The sequence below is a fragment of the Chelon labrosus genome, assembly GCF_963514085.1.
Source record: "Chelon labrosus genome assembly, chromosome: 4".
NCBI classification, from domain to species: Eukaryota; Metazoa; Chordata; class Actinopteri; order Mugiliformes; family Mugilidae; genus Chelon; species Chelon labrosus.
Window position 1 is genome coordinate 6,317,191 of NC_140340.1, and position 25,242 is coordinate 6,342,432.

The window sequence follows — 25,242 nt, forward strand, 5'->3', positions numbered from 1 at the left end:
GGACCGCAGGGGAACCACCCTCCAAAAAAGAAAAAAAGAAAGCTGAATCGCTAATAAAACACCTACATGAGGAGAAACAAAAAATGGAAAAGGAAGTGGCTATACTAACTCGCGTGGGTTTTTTTTTTTTTTTTTTTTCATTTTATATTGTGGCATGAAATTTTGTGGCGTTTCAGTGTCTTTATGCAATTTTATAATGGCCTCACAGCAAGAAGGTTCTGGGTTCTAATCCATGGGCCGACTGGGGCCTTTCTCTCTGTGTGGAGTTTGCATGTTCTCCCTGTGTCTGGTTCTCTCCGGGTACTCCGGCTTCCTCCCACCGTCTAAAGACATGCACGTTAGGTTCATTGGTGATTCTAAATTGGCCGTAGGTGTGAGTGCGAATGGTTGTCTGTCTCTCTGTGTTAGCCCTGTGATAGGCTGGAGACCCCAGTGTACCCCGCCTCTCGCCCAATGACAGCTGGGATAGGCTCCAGCACCCCCACATACATCTGTATTTTTGTTAGCCTGCACGGTCAACAGCTGATCCCTGCTGTATTGTTTAGTTAAATGAATCATTCCATTCTTTTGTTTAGTTTGCATGTTCTTTTCTTCTTTTTCGCATGTAAATTCACGCCGTTTACATTGTTTTTCCTCAGTGTTAGCCTATAGCTGATAGTAATCCGTTTCATTAACAGCTGGCATAGGCTCCAGCCCCCCCCCGCGACCCTTCACAGGTCAAGCGGTTACAGGAGATGAATGAATGACTAAATTAAGTAAACACGTCCCAAAACGACTTTAACTTGATCTCATTTTGTCATGTAGATGTTCAGTGTGAGGACAGCGAGCAGACACAAACGCAGCACTTGGCAGCTCGCCCAGTCAGAAAGTGACTCACCTTTTTGTACGTACGACAACTCTGCTGAGCAACATGCAGTCAGCCGCGGCACACATCTCCCAACCTCTCTCTCTCTTTCGTTCTCTCTCTCACCGTTTTCAGTTGATCTCCACACCGGGGTTATGGCAGACAGTGCAGCAGGTGTTTCGAGATAGAATTAGTTTACCACCAGTTCGCCACCAGCTGTGCCGAGAGCCCCCCCGCTAACTACAGCTAACACAGCCACAGCAGCTGCTACAGTACAGTTACAGAACATGTAATGTTGTTACACAGGCACAACAGACATAACAGAGGTCAGGGGGCGACGAGGGCGGGAAAAGACGAAGAAGAAGAAGAAGAAGTAGAAAAAAAAAAAAAGAGAGAAACAACCTTGGGCATATCCATCTCATCATCAAAGGCCCTGAGCTGAAAGAGAACAGAGGGTTTAAGGGGTTAGATAACAGGGAGGAAGTTAAAGCAGATGTCAGTGATACAGCATGACAGTTAGTTACCGTCCGTGAGTTAAGACCACTGTTCTTCAGCAGAACAGGAGAACGGGATTTGTGATAAGTGCAACCACATGCAGTGGTGACATTTCTAGGAAATGACACGGCCCGTCTGACCGACGGCAAGCAGGAGCCAATTCCCTCGAGAACGATGGACGGTTAGTGTATGTGTCAAGCGGTTTGTGAGAATAGTGGTGTAGGAATCATGTAAGATTACAAAATACTACGTGGAGATATGATTTAATGACATTATATATTAAACTATATTGTATATTGTTTCATGTTAGAGCTTTTTTTGGGCATAATTTTGTTCATTCGAGCATTAAATATTAACCTTCTAGTAAATAAATACATATGAACCCTTGAACATATACAGTACTGCATCAAAAGTTGACATTCTCTCCCAGAACAAATCATATCAGAGTCAAAATACACGTGAAATAATGCATTGAGAAACTATATTTGCACATCATATACAGTGTTAAGTAAAGGCAGTATATGCAACGCCTACAGTGACGTACATCACCTGACTCTGGGGATACATTACTGTCAGTGCGTGCTTGGCAACTTTCTCCTACCTTCTCTCCATAACCCCTGTCCTTTGTCATCATCTCCCGAAGCGTTTGCAGAACTTTAATGCACAGTCGCTCCTCGTTCTCCTCCAGCAGCTGCTTGGTATGCTTGATGAGCCTGCACGCAAACACACGGTTATTACGATATTTAAGACCAGTTTCTGGCGAGAGCCCGTACGCGTCAAATCGCAGATGTGTGCGCTGCTTACTTGCATATAAAACCTCCGCTCTCGCACTTCTTGCGCGAGTCCGTGTTTTCAGGGAAGAGCAGCTCGGGCCGGTGCAGCACGTCCACCAGGACTGACAACTCGGCCTGGACCAGCGGACGCAGGCGGTCCTCCAGGGCCGACACGATGTCCTACGTTGCAGGCGAAGAAGAAAAAATACTCAAACGCTGGCTTGAATGAAGAGAAACGATTAAGCACAAACACACACACACACAGAGACTGTACCTGCAGCCTCTCTATGATGTTCCTGTAGTCCCGCGATGCAGTCACTACAGAGTCCCTGCGGGCCGCATTGCGAGCGGAAAGTCTCCAGCTCATCGCTGTCTTCTGTACAATGTTATTGGATTTCACAAACAGGTTGTTCACCTGGTTGTCCAGGTCCACGGGGATGGCTATTGCTCTGCCTTTGGCTTGTAGGTACACAAACACACGCACACAAGCAGTGTAAGGATAAATACTAAATACAATATGTTAGTATTTAGGTCGGCACTGAGAAAGAGATTGTAAAGAGATCTTACCAACATCAGAGAGGACTTTGATACAGCTCTCTACAGAGCCCTTCTGCACTGGCATCAACCAGTTGCAGTGGTAGACCCTGAACACTGCCTGTAACAGCTGCACAAAGACAGGCTGCCTGGTCTGAGTGGGGGAAAACCAATAGGAAAGGTCTTAGAAGAGTATTTTCATTAATCATATTTTAACAGTGACGTCTCTGGTAAATGACCCCGGGCAACATTAAAGACACCAGTCAGTCATCTACGGCACCCACGGTCAGGACTATAGCGGTTTGAACATCACAAACACATCTTTCGCACAGTGTGAACTGATCTGGAGAGACAGAGGCTGCGGTGAGACCAGCATGCAGACTCAGTGGTGGTTTGGAACTTGTCCTGAAGGCCCATCAATCCCCAAACAGACGTTTGCCCAAATCACACCAAGTGAGAAGAAATAAACGGCGTTATATTACAGCACCCAAATGTGTTTTCACTTGGGAATTTAATCGCAACTGATACCTGAATCATTTGCCCCAGAACAGACGCCTGCAGCAGAAGATACAGGCAGCGAAAATAAATAAAACAGGGAAAGAAAAATAAAACACACATCTCTCTATGTATTGGATATACATGGTGGTGACTGTCGGCCCTGCTGCTTCTCCTTAATCATCTTCTCGTGAATGTATCATCCCTGACTAAAAGCATTATGATGAAATTCACTAACGGCACTTTGCAAAGGTATCGGGAACAGAAAAACTACTTCTATGACCTCATGTGAATTTGCTTACACAATTAAAAGGGGAACTTTCTGGTATCTACAAAGGAAATGATTAACCAGGTCGACGGGGCGCCAACAATCACAGTCTTTACGCTTACTTTTTAACTGCTCTTAACTCGGTAATGTGCAGTTAACACCAGGGGACTATGACTAACAGATCTCCGATGAACACATGCGGATGGGAACAGAGGAATTTGTTTCCCTGTCCGTAACAACCAGCAATGATGTTAATCAACAGAGGCAATTCTCAGAAACCCTGAGGAAGCACTGATTCTTACCAGATAGGGAAGCACTTTATATGAAAAGTAATGGTGAGGCATGCAGAAGTCAGGCTTTTGCATGGGGAATTTCCAGTGATCTTTGTTTAAAATGACGCAAGGGCAGCTACTACACGTTCTACCTGTGCGTTCCTACCTGTACATTCATTCGCATGGTCTCCTGAAGCATGACACAAACTTTACATTAAAAGGCTGGCGGGGTTTACAAGTAGCTGGTATAAGCATGCTGTGTGAAGTCTAGGAGACTATGATAAGAATGGATATCAGCACCTGACTGACATTGCTATATCTGCAGCTAAAAACTGCTGGAACTGAATAAGTTATAGCACTCATTAGATTAAAGAGTACATAGACTGTATATAAATATGGACTACACGTCTCCACTTCCTTGCATTGGCCAAACTGACGCTATTTTCCTGGGGATACGGGCAGCGCCATCTTGCGACTTTGGGGCCAAAGTCTGTGCAGTCCGAGAGCGGAGCCACACGGACCCGTAATATTGATGCCCCGCCCACACTTCCTCCAGACTCACTCTCGTTTTCGTTTAATTAACACTACGCTCTGCTCTACCTCCACCAGTTACAAAGAAATGTTGGATTATACACCGTACTTATTTATTTAATTACTTATTTACTTTTTCCTACTCTCACGGTCCTACGGGACCACTTTACGTAGTGGTTGTCATGGCAACTGGTAGTCATCTCACGGTCTCATCCTGTTTCTATAGCAACAAATAACTAACTAAAACGAAAGAAACCATCCCAAGAAATTATTTGACGTGTATTCCAGTGTCTTAGTTTGGTCCATGTCCCATTCGCTAACATGGAGGAGGGGGAGCTCTACTTGCTTTGACTTCAATTTTGAGGAGCTTATTCCACCCGTCCATCTTTATCCACTGTCTTTTAACTCCCTTGAATAGTGCTTCATACTGTCGCAGGTGATAACGCAGCATAGTTACCTGCAGGCTCGTGCTCTGGTCAGAGAAAGGGGAGCTGAAGAAGGTGGTCACAATGCTCATGACTGTCTCGGTCACATAGCGCTCCAGAATAGTGTCGGCATGCTTACGGTCACTTGTATTGTTGCACACCTAAACACAACGAAGCAAACAAAATGTCTCTTTGTTTATTTATTATTTTGATATATATATATATATATAGTTGTCATTTCTTGGGTGTTCCTTACTCTGCAAATGTCCACGAGGAAGTTCTCAAAGAGTTTCCACATGTGGTTGGAGGTGTAGATCTCCTTCATTTCAACCTCAGTGTCCACATAGCAGTGGTTGAGAAAGTTGATATAGGCAATCTTCACCTGGAAGATTATGAATAAAGTTGACGCCAAATTGCCACTTCAAAATCCCAGCAGGTTTGCTTCCCAAACGGCTCAAAGCTGTGCGTCTTCTAAACTCACCTCAGGGATGCAGTCTTCGTGGGTCACCACCCGCACTATGTCATCCAGCGGTAACAGGGAGTTGCACTTTATCTCCGTGTAGACGTTCTTGCCCTCGGTGCACACGGCCAAGAGCTCCACCAGGTGTATGTGGTACATCAGAGGACTGTTCTCATCCATGCGATCCCGCTCCGATCGCATCATCTGGACCAGAGTCTGGAAGGAGGCGCGGTCATTGTAGAAGACCAAAACATCTTCGCCAGCATTCACCAGCTGCAGGACGAAACAAACACGCGTCATTATATTAGAACGTAGAGACACGGAAAAACACAGCTTGTGGTGAACAATGTGGAAAAGGAACAACCTCTGCCATGACGATGTCTTGACACTTTTTGATGAACTTGTTCTCTGCTTTGACAATGGTCTGCAAGAACTTGAGGTACTGGACGTTGCGGCCGTGCGTTTCGATGCAGTGGACGAAATGCTGAACCACGCGCTCATTGATCTCACTGCACAGCTGGAAGTTGTTCATGAAGATGTGCTGCATGGTAATGGCTTCTAAGATCTGCAGAAAAGAAAAAAAAAGTGACAGAAGTGAAGCAGAACGTTGTCGTCGAAAATACCGTGGCTGCCAAGAGGCGCAAGGTCAGCTCACCCCGGGGTTGAGGAAAAGATTGATGTGCTTGTGGAGCAGAGCTTGGTTCTGCTGGTTGCCTGCACAGAAGTTCTGTAGGAACTGATGGGCCAGCTTCATGATGTCCTGCATGCGCAAATCTTCTCCCTGGTGGAGCAAAAGGCAGACGGAGAAGGTTTGTCTGAATGTCCACGCAGAGAAAACTACGTCACTGAGGAACGTTTCATTGAGAGCCAACGTTACCTTCTCATAGGGGATCTGTAGGAGCTCCAGAACCACAGCATGAGCCCCCATGTTCCTCAACAACCTCTGCTGCTGTTTCCTGCTCTTCCTACCTGACAGACCTTCTTGAACGCACAGCCTGCTGAGACGTAGCAGGATCTGCAAGGGAACAAAAAGAAAGAAGGAAAAAAAACTTTCTCGGACTATGCAATAACATCTGTAAAATATGCAGAGAAGAATTAGAGCATTGCTACCTCCTTCACTACCCTGTAGTTGTAACTGCTCGTGCTCTCTGTTTTCTTTGGTTTGTCAGCGCCGCCTGACTCCCCCTGCAGACGACACCGAGTGTTAAAAAGCACGGCCTTACTTTAGTCTTGCTTCTCAGTGTTGGGTTCTGTTAATGTGAGAGCACCTTTTTGTGTTCTTGCCCCTCTCCTGCATCCATGCCCTCGTCCGGCCCCTGCCTCTTGTACACCCAGAGTTCAGACTTCTCTACGATAGAGCGCAGCTGGTCCAGGTCGGACTTTATTTGCTTGTAGTTTTCCACATCTTGGCTAGTGACCAGCAACTGGACCTGTTCATGCAAGAAGGTGCAGCGTTACGGGGGCTCAACAGCAGACAAGGTTGGAGAGGAAAAAATGATCTAGAGTCTACAAAATTGTTCTGCAAATGCTTACTACTCATCTTAAAAGTGTTGCATGTAAAAATAAAAGCATACCGACAGTAACTTTACCTGCTTAAACGCCTGCAGAACCTCCTGCCGCTGGCTGAAGTGCCTGAAGAGCAGGTGCAGGGCTCTGGACACCAGAGGAGGATAGTCGTGCATGGTTAAGTGGAGCAGGACCCTCAAGAAGGTCCGGCCGCCGTGATCGTCCAGGTCCAGTGGGGTGTTCTCTTCACTGGGTACGCACAGAGCAACATTCAAATGAAAACACACCGTCCTCTTTTGGGTTTTGTGACTCTTTTGTATGAACTGTGATTACCTTCCACCAAAGATTCCCTCCGCTTGCTCTTCTATGTGCTCGAAATCCAAAGCCCCTGGAGTCACAGTAAGTTATTAGTAACCGACACAGTCCATTCAGAACGCCCCACATTTGTGCACAATGCAGTTTTGTGTTAATCTGACCTGGCATATTGTTTGGCCCTTCCACGGCTCCGGTTACAGAAAATTCGCTCTGGGAATTACTCTCGTCAAACTCCCTCTTAAATATGGACAGCAGACAGGAGATCCTGTAGTCCAGACGGACATTCAGGATGAACTACAGAACAAAAATAGAATAGAAAATAACTGTGTGTTGTACTTACTCCACAGTTTTTTTTTTTAAGTGTAATTTAAGTGTTAAGTTGCATGTCCTTCACCTGCAGGATCTCAATGATCTTGAGCTTGGTGTCCATCACCAATATGTCCTGTTTCTCAGGTTCCGTCTGGGTCTTGACTGTCTCCCCGGTCGAGCTGTTGTTTAAAGTTGTAGGAAGGAAACCTCCTCCCCTCAGGACGACCTGGGACATCAGCTCTCCTACACCATGAATGGACCTCATCACATTACTGCCTGAAAGCAAAAGCAAACACACAGATTATACTTCATCTCCATCAGATTCACGCCCTGCTCCCCTGAACACCCGGGACTTCCATACCTTTACCCTCATCTTCTTTCTCCAGCTTGTTGAAAGGGAAAACGGTGCTCACGTGGACACAGTCTAGAATAGCCAGCAGGATCTTGGTGAGTCTCAGCAGGTCGCTGAAGTTGTAGAAGCCAAAATAAATCAGGTTCCTGGCCAGATTCACCACCTAAACAAATAAAAGGCATGCATTTAGCAGGTTTGCCGGTTTTTCACCTTCAAAACACGACTACTGTGGTTGTGATCACATACACATATCAGGCATAACATTATGACCACCTTGTGCCTCCAAAGCAGTTGTGACTCATCAGAGAATGGACATGGGCCTTCTGAGGGTGTCCTGTGGTGTCTGGCAACACAATGTTGTTAGTGGGGGGCTTTGAGGGGAGGGGAATCTGTGGATCATTCCACAGATACTTGATCAGTTTGGGATCTAGTGAATTTGGAGGCCAGGTCAACACCTTGTGCTGTTCTTCATGTTTTTTTTTAGTTGTTCCTTTTTTAGTTGTTCCTTTTTGAGTGTGTGTCTGTGTCAGGCTGCATCCTGCCGGGGGTGGCTGCCTGGTCTGGTCTAGGTGGGTGTTACATGTGGGAATGGGGAATGGTGAAATGAGGACCAGAAATCTGCCCTTTACGAAGTAAAAGGAAATAAAAGGCACAGACAACACAGAGCCATAGGCTCAGTCGTACGAAACGATGTTACTTCTAAAGAAGTAACATCCACACCAATGAATGCCAGGCCCAAACGTTTCCCAGCAGAACACTGAATTGTCACAAGATGGTCAATTCACTTCTCCTGTCAGTGGTCATAATGTTGTGGCTGATCGCGTATGAGCAGAACATGTCCGACTGACCTCAAAGGTGAGCTTATTCTTCTCTTTGTCTGCAAAAGGGAAGCTCTGACACACCACGTCTCTCAGGTAGTTCTCGACAAACTCCATCGTCTGGGAGAATCGCTCCTTAATTTCATCTTTAGACGTTCCATCGTTGTCATAGCTAAAATTAGAGTGAACACAAAATGACACATAAATACAAAACCTGAAACCCCCACATAACAATTTAACGCACAACAAACACTTAAATATGGTATAAAATTCATTTATTTGTCCATTTTCTCACTCGTCAATGGCGATCTCTGATGGGATCTCGGACCACAGCCGTGCGTATTTGACCGGCGTGACCTGCTCCTGAGGGTCTCGGTCCACGTGCATGTGCAGCATCATTCGGCAGAAAGACGCCCGCAGGTCGTAGGGAAGGTCTTCGTCTGACATGCATCGCAAGATCAGGTCGACGTCCAGCTGGCCGGAGATCTTGTTGATTGCCAGATACTGACGGTCCAAACACATCCTGGCGAACAGGTTGAGCTGGTACCTGTAGCGAGCGCGCACAAGTAAAGTCAAACTCTGGCCGTTTCCTTTGCAGGTGAGACGCATCCAGACAAACATCTCCGCTGGCGTCGCGCCCCGTGGAATAAAGGTGCAGTAATTACCTGTAGTAACTGATCACCTCCTGGTCCTCCTTTTGGCCCTCCTTGGCGTCCTGGGCTAGCTCCCTGATACTTTTACTGCGGATCTCCTTGTTGCTGTCCTTCCAGAACAACCACACCTCCTCCTCATCCTCCTCTGACTCCACAGAGTTCTCCCCAAGCGGCGCTCCCTCGATCTCGAATCTCGATAGCACCAGTCTGCACAGGGAGGAGGAAAAGTCAAACGCACATTTTTTGTTTGCACAAGCGTGCGTCCTTCTGAAGGATAAAACAGCATATACAACATATCATCTTTAAATAGCTTCTAAAGGCAAAGGCAATGATAACAGCAAAGTAAAATATATGAAATGAGCTTATTGTAGTAGACACATCACAGCTGGTATACGGTTTTGATATATAAATCGTGATGCTGAAGGGGAGAAACGGAGGAGGACTCACTTAGTCTCTATGAGGATGTCTGCATTAGCTGGATCCAGAACGGCGTTACAGATGAGCTCCTGTGTCACAGGGATGGACTTATTCATTGACACGCACAGGTCTGACAGGTAGTCTAGGAACCTGGACACACAAACACAAAAAAAATGAGCGGACCAGAGTTGATTTAACATCCTTCCAAACTTCATCTGACCAGACAGTCCTTGAATACGCTGCAGGCATACAGTAAATGCACGGTTCGTGCTTCCGCGTCAATTTGGCAGCGTCAAGAGCTGTGATTGGTCCGCTCGGTCGTAGCGTGCTTCCGCTGTAGTATTTCCGGCTGCTTCTCAATCTCCACAATTTTCATATTAATTGTTTTGGATCGATAAAGATGGAACACATCGGGGGAAAGGTTAACTGAGGAGATACAAACATTTGTGTGATGAAACAAAAATTAACCCGACTGGTAAAAAAAGACACAGCGCCAACTAGTGTTTTGGTGGTGTTGTTACAGAGCGAGCCAGACCGATGAGCACACGAGCATAAATGGCTCGCACCGAGCAGACGCTGGTTGGTTACGTATGTCCCGCGGAGGCATAAACTACGCTTGACAGTAAAATAGGACACTTAAAATGACATCACGCAGACAGGCAAACAAACCTGGGCTCGCGGTTCTTGCGGACCAGGCTGACGAACGTGTCGATCTCCGCGGCAGTGATGTGTTTCTCCAGCAGCTTGCGGTTGTTGTGGAGCAGGGCCGTGATCGTGTCTTCTGCCAGGACATCGTAACCAATCTGTTTCTGCATGAAGCGAAACTGCTTGGCGATATACTCCTGCAAGTCAGACGAGATGGCATCAACACTTCAGTCTACTCTTTCTAGTCGGCTCAACCTCCTTCAATCGAGATGTATTACTTGCATTGACCGATACAGGTAATTTTGGTCGTTGAGCCAGTGCAGAAAAACAGAGCACGGCCACACAGGCATGAATACTTCTTTATCCAGCCTAATGAAGAACCTCCTCTAACAATTACACTGTAATGCCTTTCAGAGAAATCGACTGTTCTTAGAAAGCGGGAAAGTTCATTTCACCAGAAGCATTTTCCACTGGCTCTGAACCTTTGTATTAAGATAAAGGAGCTCGGCAGGCGAGCCTTATACACTCCTCAGGACACTGTGTTACACATTTTAGATTCAGGGCACTTTTTGTGTTAGTTATCACATCAATGTTGCAACAAAACAAAGCAGCACCTGGTTCTTTCGGTAGTCCTGCTGAGAGTGACGCAAAACCCTGTAACACAGACGGCAGATGTGTCTGAAGGGGGCGTGACGCTGGTCGGCCAGCTCCTCCAGCCGCAACATGGGCCCGTCCCCGCTGTCCGTGAAGGGGGCCTGCAGCAGCTTGAAGATCTGGATAAAAAGATAACGTTGGGAGTGGACAATAGTAACCGTATCCGGATTAGAGCCAAAGGAACATGCTGACACAGATACGAGACCTGGCAAAGTCCTACATTTGCTGAGATTGATCCCGGCATACCTGTTTGAGAATATTCTGTTCTCGCATGAGTTTCTGTCGTTCCCTGTTGGGTTTGTTAACCATGATCTCTAGAACATCTTGTCCATTGTTGGGGATGTCCACCACAAAGAACACCAAATCCTCCAGAAGCTTGGTAACGGCTCTGATTGCACATGAGGAAAAAAAGAAATAAATAAAAATGAAAACATAATCCGCATCCTGTTAGAAATGTACAATCTTGCCCCGCTCTGTCATTCATACCTCCTCTCGTTCTGTGTGATGGTGCCTTTTTCCAGCTTTCCGGCGATGGAGGCCAGCACTTTACTGGCGTCGTTGGCAAAGTCAAGGTCTCTCACCTCGGCCGGGGAGACGGGCACAATGGCAAAGGCCTCTTTGTCCTCTTTGAGCGCGGACGTGCCGATCTTGAATCAGAAAAGACATGTACAATTTATCTGTGAAGGTTCTCAGTCATCCAGGTCACGGTCTATCCAAAAAGAAAGGCAAGGGGACCTGTAGAGTTTCTTGAAGACGTTTCGCCACTCATCTACAATGTCGAAATTTTGGCCAGAGAAGACAGATGGTTTGGAAGAGGAGCAAAGGAACAATGGCAACTGAAGCTTTCGCCGAAATTTTATCGAAGACGAGGTCGCGCAAATGTTTGTATCTCCGAACCTCCTCAGTTAACCTTTCCTCAACCTGTTCCATCTATATTGATCCAAAACCATCAATTCGTAAATTGCTGAGATGGAGAATCAGCCGAAACAGCGGAAACACGCTACTACCAAGCGGACCGGTCACAGCTCTTGCGGTCTTCGTCGCCGTCAAATTGACGCAGAAGTACAAACTGTGCGTTAAACCTCAACTCCCCTCCCCCAGACCCTTAGAACTGAAAGAGCTAATCAGCTGAGTGGCGAAATGTCTTCAAGAAATTCAGAATGGACCTCTGGGCCACTTGTTTGATTTCTTTACCCATTTACTCTAACAAGCCATAACACAATCTGCAATCCTCATGATTATTGTAAAGATATTAATATACAGCGCTGCACACAGCCAACAACAGTTCGTTTCATTTATTATTACTAATGACCCCTCGGTGACTCATTAAATCACATCAACCCCAAGGGTATTTCAGCCTCATGTACAAGAAGACATGACACACTGGTGCAAATGAATTTCCACTCACACGCAGCATGACAGGTTTTTCCTCCTCCTTGTCAATCGGCTGGTTGGTGCTGTGAACCCATGTGTTGGTGCACAAGTGTCTGAGGCGCACGTACGAGTTCCTAAAAAAGACATTTTAATATAATTATTTTTAATTTATACATCTTTGGATCATGAAGGTTGGAAGTGATTCGTGAATAATGTGACGTGTGAAATGAAACAAGTAAGCAACTTTAATCAAAGAGTGCCAGTAGTAATATCTAAGCCACACATGATAAAACTTAAGGCCCGTGGGCCAAAATCGGCCCACTAGAGGGTCAAATCTGGCCGGCGGTACTGCATTAACTGCAATTTTTCCAATAAAAGTTCCAATAAAAGTCTGCAATTCAAAGGGTTCACACAGTTTTAGTAAGAGTTATGGACATAACACAACACCGAGACCTAGAATTATACAGAAATTGCGTTTCTTTTCTTAAGAAATGTCCGGTTGATCATTACATGTTTTGTAACACTGCAGTTCATCAAACGTTAACACTTTCATAATGAACTTCATTGCACAAAAACAGAGGACAAACATTTGGAGTTGTCGTTATTTATAGGCTAATGCATTACTGTGTTACTGGTCCGGCCGGCTCCAGGTCAAACTGGGCTGTATGTGGACCCCTGAACTAAAACGAGTTTGACACCCCTGATCTAAGCAATAACAAACTCGGAGCGGTATTATTTTTGTTAGGCAGCCCTTCGCTGTCAACCTGTTGAAATGACAGAATCAAACATGAAGCAACATATGCACAGGAGCAGTCTGCACACGTAACCTCGCAGCAAGGAAGGCTTTGGTGTATCTAATCGGATCTTCTGCTTGTGTAAAAGCAGAAACTCTAAACATGCTCCTTTACCAATAAAAGCCCTGCACTTAAAGCTTAAATAACAGTTTATAAAGACACAAGATGCACGACAGGTTTTACTTCAACTTCCAGAAAGACCAAGTACACTATATTACCAAAAGTACTCACTCATCCATCCAAATAACTGAATTCAGGTGTTCCAGTCACTTCCGTGGTCACATGTGTATAAAATCAATCACCTAGGCATGCAGACTGCTTCTACAAACATTTGTGAAAGACTGGGTCGCTCTCAGGAGCTCAACAAGTCCAGTTGTGAAATTTCCTCGCTACTAAATATTCCACAGTCAACTGTCAGTGGTATAACAAAGTGGAAGTGATTGGGAACGACAGCAACTCAGCCACATAAAATGACAGAGCAGGGTCAGTGGATGCTGAGGCACATAGCGCACGGAGGTCGCCAACTTTCTGCAGAGTCTGTCACTACAGACCTCCAAACTTCATGTGGTCTTCAGATTAGCTCAAGGACGGTGTAGAGAGCTTCATGGAATGGGTTTCCATGGCCATGAAGCTGCATCCAAGCCATACATCACCAAGTGCAAAGCAAAGCGTCGGATGCAGTGGTGTAAAGCACGCTGCGACTCTAGAGCAGTGGAGACGTGTTCTCTGGACTGATGATTCACTCTTCTCCATCTCCATCTGGCAATCTGATGGATAAATCTGGGTTTGGTGGTTTCCAGAAGCACGGTTTTTGTCTGACTGCATTCCTGACTGGGTTCAGGAGCTGGGCTTGACCCCTTAGTTCCAGTGAAAGGAACTCTGAATGCTTCAGCATACCAAGAGATCTTGGATGATTCCATGCTTCCAACTTTGTGGGAACAGTTCGGGAATGGCCCCTTCCTGTTCCACCACGACTGAATCACGCTTCTCCAGTACACAATGCAAGGTCATTTGGGATGAATTAGAGCGAAGACTGTGAGCCAGGCCTTCTCATCCAACATGAGTGTCTGACCTCACAAATGTGCTTCTGGAAGAATGGTCAAAATAAACACACTCCTAAACCTTGTGGAAAGCCTTCCCAGAAGAGTTGAAGCTGTTATAGCAAAAGGGAGACCAATGTTATATTGAACCCTATGAATTAAGAATGAGATGTCTTTTAAGTTCATATGCATGTAATGGCAGATGAGCAAATACTTTTGGCAATATAGTGTATATGCTGGTAACAGTAAAGTAACAGTTTCTCTTCAGACTAAAATTCACAGTAATTCTCGTGCAATTCCATGAGTGTGCGTGTGCTACTTGCACAGACACATCTTCATGCCTGAAGTAAGAATCAGTCAGAGTCTCTTTCATCAACAAGTATTATGATGTAAATATACTTTCCGCGGTGGTGTTGCAAAAATACTAAGATGACTTAATATACCGTGGAAGTCCCCCGCTTCTAATGCATCTGCTGTTTGGTTTTCAGCGGAAAGTGTGACAAACCAGAGACCACACCATGACGACAAACAACACAGCAGCTGAGTGGCAACACGGCTTCCAGACCTGGGCACTAGCGAGTCTCCCCCTCTCAAGGTCGTCGGGTCGAGCTCGAATATGGAAGAGATGTCGTTTCCGTCAGGAACGGACACGAGCGTGTACATGACTTTGTCCGGGACATTTCTCAGTCTGGCTCGCAGGGCCTCTTGCTCCGAGTCAAGCTGCGGGCAACAACAAACTTTGATTAGAAACGGACAGCGTGAGGAATGCGTCTCGAAATCAGACGCAGCCAGTGAATCATCGGGGAAAAAAAAAAGTTAACAGTCATTGAGGACAGAATTCTAGGAACTGAGTCAAAGTACTGATAATGCAGCGCAGTGGGTGATGCAATCATTGATGAAACGCCATAAAATGCCTTGAAAGAGCACAACTGGTCCTTTCTTTCCTAAATTTAATTTTCCCCATTTTAATTCAAGAGACTTCATTAGATCCGTCTGACATTTAGACAGATTGCTAGAATAGACGTCAGTTGCGACCTAATTTTATTACTGTCCTAATAGGAGACCTAAAGTATTTTCAAATGGGCTTCATTATAATAAAAACAGGAATCATGATTAAATGAAGATGTGTGTTTGGCATACTTCAGCCCCCCCCCCAAATTCACTAACAAGGTTGTAAAAGTCAGGAGTCTGTTTCCTTGACACTGTCTGGTCACATGTGAACAAGTTCATGCTGTCAGCCAGTGAACTGCAGCACATTAAGGAGAGACACATTTACAGTAGCATGCTGCCACCTGCTGGTCAACACCATGTAATACATTCACGTTTTGCAAAAATACATTGAATCCCTGTAGGAAATAGTAAATGTGTCAAGTATTTTTTTTTATTATTTTATTTTTTTCTAAGCAACATTTACACTCCTGAGCTACACTTCACTTTTTTATTTTATTTGTTTTTTAAACCTTGCTGTTAGTTGCACCTTCATCATTCATCCTTCCTATGTATACAGTGAAAGATTACTTCTATTTCTATTTCTTGTAGATTTGTAGATATGCAAATATTGTACATTTTTTGCTTATTTTCTTTTCTTTTTTAACTTTTTTAAAGGTTTTCAAGAGTGTTTTTTTAAGTTTAACTAAGCAACTGTGACCAAACAATCGAGTAAATAAAGTTTAAGTCTAAGTCCAGTGAAAGCCGTGCTTTAAGTGAGTAATCTATTAACATACTATAAAATATACACCCATAAGGTATAACATTATGACCACCTTCCTAATATTGTACAGGTCTCCCGTGTGCCTCCAAAACATTTGTGACTCATCAAAGAATGGACATGGGCCATCTGATGTTCTTGTGTTTCAGGTACATGGGCCGGATTTGGCCATCAAATAGGCCTGGGGGGTCTGGCACCGTGTAGTTCATAAAGCATCTCCTCTTTTTGCATTCTTCGTATGGGATAAAAATAAAGTAACGCTGGTTCAGCACGTCGATCAAAGGTCCATAGGTGTAAAGCAGGAAGCCCTCAACAATAAGGATGCGAGTCTCCTCCACCTCCTTGTTGCTGGTGTCTAACTTTGGGACGATCTCGGCATCCTGGGTGTTATTAACACCATGAGACTTCTCAAACTTCACCGACTTCTCAAACATGCCGCAGCCCGAGAAACTAGCATCAGGCCGACCAATCGGAGGAAGTGGGCATGTGTTGTCCATATTTATATACAGTCTATATCTATATCTATATCTCATAGATCCTGTGGTGTCTGGCAACAGGATGTTGTTACTGGGGGGCCTTTGAAGGGAGGGGCATCTATGGATCATCCCACAGATACTTGATCAGTTTGCGATCTAGTGAATTTGGAGGCCAGGTCAACACCTTGTGCTGTTTTTCATGTTTTTTTTTTTAGTTGTTCCTAAAGCATTTTTGTGTGTGTGTCTGTGTCAGGCTGCATCCTGCTGGGGATGGCTGCTGCCATCAAGGAGTGTCATTGCTATGAGGTGGGGGTGCCTGGTCTGGTCTAGGTGGGTGCTACATATCTAAGTAACATCTACATGAATGAATGAATGCCAGATCCAAAAGTTTCCCAGCAGAACATTGAATTGTAACAAGATGGTCGATGTTATTTACTTCTCCTGTCAGTGGTCATAATGTTATGCCTGATCATTGTACTCGTTAGGATTAGTAACCACGGGCCAAGGTCAGTTTTTCAGCATGGTTTACTTACTGAAGAGCGAGATTCCAGACACTCCTCTTCGTACTCTGGGTTCACCTGTAAAAAATACAGTCTCAGAACTTAATACTAATATATGGAGCAGACAATGTCTTTATAATAAAAGCAACTTTAGTGTAAGTATCTTCCTCTCCAACAGTAGGAACTAGAGTAGGATCAGAGCACATCTACACAGAGTATACCAGTAAAGGAGAGTTTGTTTAAATTTATTGTGGCTCTAGTACTAAAAACACAAGCTCAGTGGCGGACTGACCTCTGCAGCCAGGTAGTGTCCAGTGGCCAAGTGTTTGAACCGGAACAGGCTGTTCCAGTACCCAGCGCCCCCTCGACACGGGTCATGTTGTACGACCTGAATTCGGAGAATGGAACGCATTGAACAGGCCGGGGGAGCATAATTGTGGCTCTCAGATAACACTTTACATCACAAGCAGAAAAGCACGATCATCAAAAACACAGCACTAAAAATACTCCTGTTCACCTCTATCTCCCACAGGGCTTTGCTGCTGGTTGCCGAGGTAGCTGACTGCCGCCCAGTAGTGCGGAGAAAAACATACTGCTTTTTTCTGTGATCGTCACACGTGAGGAATTTCTCCTGCTCTGCGTGAAATAATCGCACCACGTCACCCTGGAGAGAGAGAGAGAGAGAGAGAGAGAGAGAAAGAAAGAAAGTAAATGATAGAAAACATTTAGATTAACCTTAAAACCAACAAATTTTGCCACAAAAAAAATCTTTTGTAGGTCTTTAAAATATTTAAAACTCAACAAGATCTATGGTGAACTTGCTTGAGAACAATGTAGACTGATACTAGTTTCAGATACTGGCTCATCATCTAATCCTTGAGTAACACATAAAACACATGAATCTCATTCGTAAGCATGTACTGTAAGTTGATACTGAGCTGGAAGCAGCCCACTAAACTCTGATGACAGTTGTGTAAGAAAAACATGGACGTTCACAGGAAGCCTTTCTAAAATTATCTCAATAAAGCTGAACTGACCCAAAAGAAGCGGGACGACATAACTGTCCATTTGTTTTATGTGTGTATACAGTAGATCATAGACTGTAAATAAAGATGGAGGACAGAACAGCTCCTCTAAAGTGGAGCCAAGGCAAGTAGAGCTCCCCCTGGTGGCTGGCTGCAGTATAGGTCATAAGCTCCGCCCCCTCCATGTTAGTGGATGGGACAAACTAAAACAAGTCAAATTATTACTATTTTTTTTTTTTTTTTCCCAAGCATGGTTTCTGTCATTTCAGGTGGTTAATATAATACTGATGCATTCTCGAGTGACAATTTTTCTGACAAGTTTAGTTTTAGTTATTAGACGCTATAGAGCAGAATGTGACCTCATGACAACCGGTTACCATGCCAACCAATGGGAAGTGGTCCCGTAAGACCGCAAGAGTAGGAAAAATAAATACATAAATGAATTAATAAATAAATACAGTGTATAATCCAATATTTTTCTCTAACTGGTGGAGGTAGAGCAGAGCGTAGTATTAATTAAACGAAAACACGAGTGAGTCTGGAGGAAGTGTGGCCGGGTCATCGTTAGCGCGGCTCCACGTGGCTCCACTCTCAGACCGTACTTTGCAGACTCTGTTAAGATCCCGCCGCCCGGGAAACTAGCATCAGGTTGACCAGCGGGAGGAAGTGAGCACGTGTCGTCCATATTTATATACAGTCTATATCTATATCTCATAGAGCCATTTTATTAGACAGTGAACCCTGTGTCTGGTAAAGTGTCTTCTGTACCAAAATACTTTCAGTAAAAATCACAGCAAAATCTGTTTGTGCGGTAGCTGCTGCGAGACATACCCCCTTCAAGATGATCTCCTGATTGTCGCTCCATTTCATAAACAAGACGATCTTCCAGCTGGTGTTACAGTTGACCGAGTTCACCTGAAAAACAAGAAGGCAGGGTTGGGATGTGACCGTAGGTACAATCCTGGACGGTGGGAGCACTGCAATAAGTTAAAAGTTAAGTTGACCTCCTGTATGCATCTGTCGCAGTCAGTGCATCTGTAACAGTAACCGAAGAACGATCTTTAAGACAAGCCTAAGAAACACAAAACTGAAGAGTTTCACATGTGTTTTCTTTGGGTTGCTACTTGAAGCCACAGGCATTCGGGATTTGGGATTGGTAACATTTTTCAGATGTTTCTGCTGCTTGTACGGTCATAAATGAAAAATAAACGAGTTAGTTTTACTCTTGCTACACAGGAAAAAATGCACAACTGCTCCAAACTGATCTGGCTCCGTAATCCCTCACTGTAACTACTGTATTGCCCTTTGATGAAGTAACAGAGCTACTGTTGCTAAGTAGCACAGAGCCGTATAGTGTTACGGGCGAGAAAACAGAACAAACTCTGAAAAATGCAACGTTCTGCTTCGCTGCGCCGAATTGGGACAGGACAGCAGGACGATCCTGTAGCTTAACATCAAGAGGCCATTAGCCAAGCAGCGGTTACACGGAAAAGGATGGAATCAGCCGAACCTCGTTGCATCCTGGATTGTCCACGAGCTGGTGTGTGCTGGCGTGAAGCGGCTGACCGGCATTCACCGGGTTCAGGACGACTTTGTCCCCGATCACCACCTGCATTCAATCAATCAAAACACAATATAAACAATGCATAATAAAGAAACAAAGGTTATGTCAGAGTGAATCTCCCCTGTCCTAATGCACATGAAACCCTTTCTAAAGTTTTAGAAAATGTATTAAACAAAGTTTTGAAGGCTGTTTATTCATTTCAGTCAGTAGACGATCACTGGGAGCTCAACGCCTCATTCAGAGAACACATTTGCATGTCAGCGTCTGTTCTTAGCAGGCCGGGAGTAACTCCAGTTTTCGTATTGTCCAAGACCTGCTGTTTAGGCCTCATGCCATACCTACTTTCAGAGGAGCTTAAGGGTGAAGCCTGGTTTCTACCATTTTGTCCTTGGGCACCAGTCCACTACTTCCTGCTGCAAGGGAGAAGAGCTGGCTGGTGCCAACAGGAGATTTGTGATCAGGTAAACTGGATGCGGGCCCCGGTCCAGAGCCATGTAGATGCAATCAAACGGATTCCTCAGGTTGAGGCTGAGGAGGGCAGAGAAGGCTTGTGCCTCAGAGGTCTGCACCAGGGCTGCAGGGATCTTGCTTTACATTATCCTGCAAGCATCAACTATTTTCTTTTAAAACATTACAGATACTGATATATACTAATATTGTGGTTATCTAAAACGTTGTGATAATGTTCTAACTGTAGCAGCTCCTTAAACCTGCTGTCTTAAAATACTAATCTGCAAACACGGTGACTCACACTGTCCCCTATGGAGCGAAGTTTGTAGAAGGGTTGAATGTAGAACCAGGAGCCCTCGTTTCCAGCCGTGTCCAACATCACCCTCATGGCGTTCTTCTCCAACAGCGCCGGCAGACGTTTGTTCACCGTCAGGTATTTGTTGCTCTTCAGGTGGAGGAGCTGAGGAGGAACAGCGTACGACGAAAGTCAGTTCAATACAGACTAGAGCCTACTAGAAATCTATGTGTGTTTTGTATAGTGGCCATCGTATTAGGCACACCTAGGTCAAGATGATCCGTTAAAAACTGAGAATCAGAATGGGGAAGAAAGGTGATTTAAGTGACTTTGAACGTGGCATGGCTGTTGGTGGAGTATTTCATAAACTTCTACTGGGATTTTCACAAACGACCATCTCTAATGTTTGCAGAGAATGGTTTGAAAAAAAGAGAAAATACCCGGTGACTACAAAGTTCTTTGGCAGAACATGCCTTGTCGATGCCAGAGGACGGAGGAGAATAACCAGAATGGTTCCAGCTTGATGAAAGGCAACAGTACCTTGTCACAACCGAGGCACCACACGTCTAACAACATGAGAAAATGGGCCACAGCACAGAAGACCACACCGAGTGCCACTACCATCAGCTAAGAGCAGGAAACTGAGGCTGTATTTTGCAAAATTGGACAGTAGAAGACTGGAAATTGCCAGAAAGCTGCCTGGTCTGATGAGTTTTCATTCCTGCTGCAACATTCAGATCAGGGTTTGGCTTAAACAAGATGATATACCTGGATGACTGAGAACCTTCACAGACAACATGAAAGCATGGATCCATACTGCCTTCTACTGGCCCAGCCTGGTGGTGGTGGTGGAATTGTGCAGTGGGTATTTTCTTGATACTACCTTGGGAGCCTGAGCACCACTTGCGTATATCTCACCTGAGTATTGTTGCATGTCCATCTCTTTTTGCCATGACAAAAACAAGGTAAAGTGAACTAATAAGATGGCCAGTATTCACTGATTGGTCTGCTTTCCAGACTGCTTTAAAGATGCATTATTGCATATTTATATTAGAACCATTTGTCTTTTAAATCTGTGCAGAAATCTGTGCAAAAAGATTTAATTTAAGCATTATGTGGTTTTCATTTAGGATCAATATTGAGGAAGGTCCTCTGCGTGCGCTCCAGCCGACTCGTATTTATTTGAAATTTGAAAGGCATGCCGTGTTGGAAACTTTGACCTCCGTATCCAGTTTTAATGAAACCTGGCGACAGTCTCTGCAAACTTTATCTGATCAAATACCGAGCAGCTATCCCCGGGGAACAAACCTGAATGACATTCCCGTACTGGATCACGGTTCCGAGTAGCTTTTTGTTTTCTGAGTCATTCTGCTTCTTCTCCAAGTCCGCTGCATGCTGGGATGCGAAAGAGACAAGAAAAAATAAAGACAATTAACCTCACAACTTCACTTCACTTGACTTCCCGATGGCATAAGAAGCAATCTGATTGGCTAGCTGGTAGCGGAGCACGGCAGTACAGTAGTGATAAAAGTTCTTAAGACTAAAACGGACGACTCAGCAGGGCTGGATTGTGACTGAAGCTCGGACTCTCATTTCCATGGAAACACTGGAGGGATTGTAATCACCCATTTTATGACTGTGTAGTCAGATAGCAGATTGCTTTAAATGGTATTGAAGGAGAAAGACACGAGAGTGAGAGAGGGCAGAAAGGTAGGACAGTAGCAGTGAAAAACAGAAGTGTCTATAAAAGGACTTAAAAGAATTCTACCTCAGCCAATATCTACAATGGCTTTTAAATAAATAAAGCTCCTAAACTGTGCCACGTAGTCATCGATGCGATGAAGCACCGGCTGAACAGCTTTGCTTTCGTAGTCGTCTAAATCAATAAAAACGTGTGAACTTTAAAAAAATAAATAAAAATCATGACTTCTGAAAACTTCTGCGGCCCCGTTTTGCCTTTTATCTCCTGAGGCCTGAGGGCGGGACTGTGCACTGCAGTGCAGTGCAGTGGGGCCGCGGTGGACGGCTGGGAGGCGGCGAACGTGCCGGCCCTTCACTTACGTGGAGCTTGTTGAGCAGCACCGTGTCCGTGTTCCCCCCGGGCTTCGCTGCTTTCCAGAACTGCTTCTGGGCCGAGTAGCGGTTCATGGGACAGAGTCTGAACAGGCAGTCTGCACACGGACAGAAGTGGGTAGAAACAAAAACAATAAAACAAGCAAATAAATCAAAGGAGAAAGAGGAACGAATATAAACAGATATTCATATAGATAGAAAAAGTATACAGAAGGACTGAGATGAAAATCAAGTGGAAATACTTTCTGGAGCTGGGGCATTGTTTTATTACAGTAAACACTGCTACATAAAAGAAACAAAATTTAGAAATAGGTTAAAAAAATATGTTAATGTACCCTGAAAAGGTCAGTGCAGCAGCTCCAGCTTAGCACAAACCATGACGTTAATGTCCACAATGCTAAAAACAACACAATGCAGAATAACACTGTCAAGCTATGTATTAAAAGATGTAACACTCTCTTGTTGCACACGCAAAAATACAGAGTCACACTATTTATATTCACTTCTTTGTAGACTGATGCATGCACGTGTGTTCTTGCACTTCAAACACATATTAATAATCCTCCTGACTGGACATCAAAGGGCTGCGTCTGTACCGTGGAGGGGACACGTGGGGATGTGGTTAATCCTGTGGTCTGGACAAGATAAGTAAGGGCATAAAAAGGCCTCTGTGGGCCTGCGCAGCAGAGAGCCGCGGCCGGCCAAGGGCCCTCCAATAGTCGCCGATTGTGCCGTTCATTTTCATAGATAACCGCAGAAATACGCCGGGCGGAGAAACCGGCCCCTTTTTTTTATTTGCATGTGGATGCAGTTTTCAACAGAGTTCCTCTTCTGTCCCAGGAGAGTTCCTCTTCTGTGACAGGCTGCTCAACGACTTTTTTTTTTTGTTTTTTTTTTTAAACTGAAGCCCACATAAACTACAATGCTGCATGAAAGCTGTTTTTTTTTTTTTTTTGTTTTTTTTTAAGATAACAAGAACAGATGAGCTGCTTTTCCCTGCAGAGTTAAACCTCTGCTCACCAGTGACTCCTCCCTCCGAGTCCTGGTTTTCCTCTGACTTCACCTCTCATCAGAGCGCAGCTTTCTTTTTGGAGAGGGTGAAAAGAGGAGAAAAAAAAAAAAGAACAATCCGTCCATCCTTCCCCCATTCTCTCTCTCTCTCTCTCTCTCCCTCTCTACTCCTGCTCTAGCTGCTGTAACATGACCAAATAAGGCCAGCCATGAGAAGGGGAGTGGGATGACAGAAAGAGAAAAGAAGAGGGTGGGGACTCCCTACCCCCCCCCCAAGCCCCTCCTCACCCTCAATATTCTATCATCCCTCCTTCTGCTTTCTGAATTCCTCCAACCATTTCACACACACCATTTACTCCCTTGTAGTCAACGTTCCCTATCTCCCGAATCCTCCTCCTCTGTTCTCCGTGAGCTCCCCCTCTCGCCTCATCGGATATGGTTTACTTTATGTCTGACCCAAAATAAGGTTAGAAAAACAATGAGAGGGAAGTGAAAGAGAAATGAGGAAGACAGGAAGAGAGTTCAAGAATGTGAAACACACAGAGAGAGACGCACAGAAAGGGTAAAAGGTGGGGGATTGGAGAGCATCCACTGCTGTAGATGGAGTCAACGTGGGTTCACGTCTTCCACGTGTCCCCCCCAAGTGATCACGGATCAATCTTTAGAGCGCAGACGACACAGGGAGCTCAGTGAGATAGCCTTTAATTCCACAAGTCTTCTCATCAATCGTGAAGAAAAGGCCGCATGTGACGATCGTCCAGAACCGAACACTGGCCTTTGAACACAAGTCAGCTGACAGAGAGAAAACATTAAAGTTACTCCGAAACATGGGGGTGAGAGTTTCTTCCAGGGGTCACGGTGCAGGACAAGCAGTTGGGAAATCATTCATTAATAATTTCCCAACTGCCGGAACTCCAGCCCATAAACATGTCTTTATTTAGCACCAGATATCTATTTGAGATCTTAAACAAAACTGCCTTTGATACAGAGCCCCTCCCACTGCCGCAACCACCACCGCCACCACCAGCTCTGAGGTACGTGTGATAAAACACATGAGTGTTCTCAAATACTACTAGAGCTGTGGGTAAGTTTTACAGAACGAGCCTAAAAGCCTCAAAGGTCTTAAGTCATTTGATAGAAATCTTAAAATTCCTTGAGGGAAGTCACAAAGGATCCCCCTTCAGGTCAAAACCTGATTGATGTCAAGAGACGTCACCCAAGTCAATTTATCAGAATTCAGAGAGCTGCCTTAAAGGACCATAAAAGACACAAAAGAACGGTCTTAACCTTTAAACAGACATCTATGTGTTAAATTGGCGGTCTGATTGAAGAGATAATGCTTTCAGTGCGTGGGCCTAAAAGCCCATTAGCAACGCATACACAAAGTCAAAAAAAGTTAATGCAACAAGCAGAGATAAAGTATTTTTAATAATTTTATTATTAAACTACAGATTTGAAAGTTTCTGCATCTAATGGCCAGACCCTACATGGGCCCTAACACTGTAGCCTGGCGTGCACCGCAAGAGCTGTGACTGGTCCCCTTGGTAGTAGCCTTAAAGGGGAACTACTGTTTTTTTACAACCTGGACTTTCTTTCTGGTATAAAATACGATCGTTTACTCACCCATATAACTTTTGTGTAATTTGTAGTCGTTCGGGAGATATTTAGATCTGCGTATATCCATATAGTGGGAGTGACTGGGGCACCGAAACGCAGCCTCTGAATGACGCATTATCTGCCGCGAACCTTGTTCATTTCACCAATATTTTGTCATCATACGCTAGTGCTATTCCCCGTTGAGTCCGGAGTTACCTGTTATGCTATGGTTCGTCCACAACCTCAGAAAAAATATTCAGCCATGTTGCAAAAAAATAGCAGTAGCAAATTACAGGTAAACAAGCCGACCGTCGCAGGTGTGCGCGGCACTCAGAGATGACATCATCCATGTCAGATGACATCATCCGGATGATGATAACAGGTAACTCCGGACTCAACAGGGAATAGCACTAGCGTACGATAACAAAATATTGGCGAAATGATCGAGTTTCGCGGCAGATAATGCGTTAATCAGAGGCTGCGTTTCAGTGCCCCAGTCACTCCCACTATATGGATATACGCAGATCTAAATATTTCCCGAACGACTACAAATGACACCAAAGCTATATG

General features: G+C 44.8%; 1 protein-coding gene across 6 annotated transcripts in view; it reads right to left on the reverse strand.

Moving 5' to 3' along the window:
* Positions 1–25,242, reverse strand: part of LOC311487562 (inositol 1,4,5-trisphosphate-gated calcium channel ITPR1) — an 80,214-nt gene that overhangs the window by 38,840 nt on the left and 16,132 nt on the right. The window contains exons 4-39 of one of the 6 annotated variants that reach the window (XM_084543879.1): positions 22,054–22,163; positions 21,301–21,387; positions 19,999–20,157; positions 19,194–19,292; positions 18,515–18,598; positions 17,176–17,322; positions 16,951–17,046; positions 16,692–16,736; positions 14,540–14,694; positions 12,175–12,274; positions 11,253–11,413; positions 11,013–11,154; positions 10,727–10,885; positions 10,137–10,309; positions 9,498–9,617; positions 9,063–9,257; positions 8,693–8,944; positions 8,428–8,569; positions 7,595–7,742; positions 7,313–7,503; positions 7,080–7,212; positions 6,937–6,991; positions 6,687–6,852; positions 6,366–6,527; positions 6,208–6,282; positions 5,975–6,112; positions 5,753–5,878; positions 5,462–5,662; positions 5,119–5,370; positions 4,894–5,019; positions 4,670–4,798; positions 2,680–2,800; positions 2,387–2,571; positions 2,144–2,292; positions 1,941–2,052; positions 1,247–1,282 (exon numbers count right to left, since the gene is read on the reverse strand). In XM_084543879.1, the coding sequence (XP_084400005.1) occupies positions 1,247–1,282; positions 1,941–2,052; positions 2,144–2,292; positions 2,387–2,571; positions 2,680–2,800; positions 4,670–4,798; positions 4,894–5,019; positions 5,119–5,370; positions 5,462–5,662; positions 5,753–5,878; positions 5,975–6,112; positions 6,208–6,282; positions 6,366–6,527; positions 6,687–6,852; positions 6,937–6,991; positions 7,080–7,212; positions 7,313–7,503; positions 7,595–7,742; positions 8,428–8,569; positions 8,693–8,944; positions 9,063–9,257; positions 9,498–9,617; positions 10,137–10,309; positions 10,727–10,885; positions 11,013–11,154; positions 11,253–11,413; positions 12,175–12,274; positions 14,540–14,694; positions 16,692–16,736; positions 16,951–17,046; positions 17,176–17,322; positions 18,515–18,598; positions 19,194–19,292; positions 19,999–20,157; positions 21,301–21,387; positions 22,054–22,163 (4,931 nt within the window). Of the gene's footprint in view, positions 1–1,246; positions 1,283–1,940; positions 2,053–2,143; positions 2,293–2,386; positions 2,572–2,679; positions 2,801–4,669; positions 4,799–4,893; positions 5,020–5,118; positions 5,371–5,461; positions 5,663–5,752; positions 6,113–6,207; positions 6,283–6,365; positions 6,528–6,686; positions 6,853–6,936; positions 6,992–7,079; positions 7,213–7,312; positions 7,504–7,588; positions 7,743–8,427; positions 8,570–8,692; positions 8,945–9,062; positions 9,258–9,497; positions 9,618–10,136; positions 10,310–10,726; positions 10,886–11,012; positions 11,155–11,252; positions 11,414–12,174; positions 12,275–14,539; positions 14,695–16,691; positions 16,737–16,950; positions 17,047–17,175; positions 17,323–18,514; positions 18,599–19,193; positions 19,293–19,998; positions 20,158–21,300; positions 21,388–22,053; positions 22,164–25,242 lie in introns of all 6 variants that reach the window. The other 5 variants (XM_084543878.1, XM_084543876.1, XM_084543880.1 and 2 more) reach the window with 5 other exon arrangements.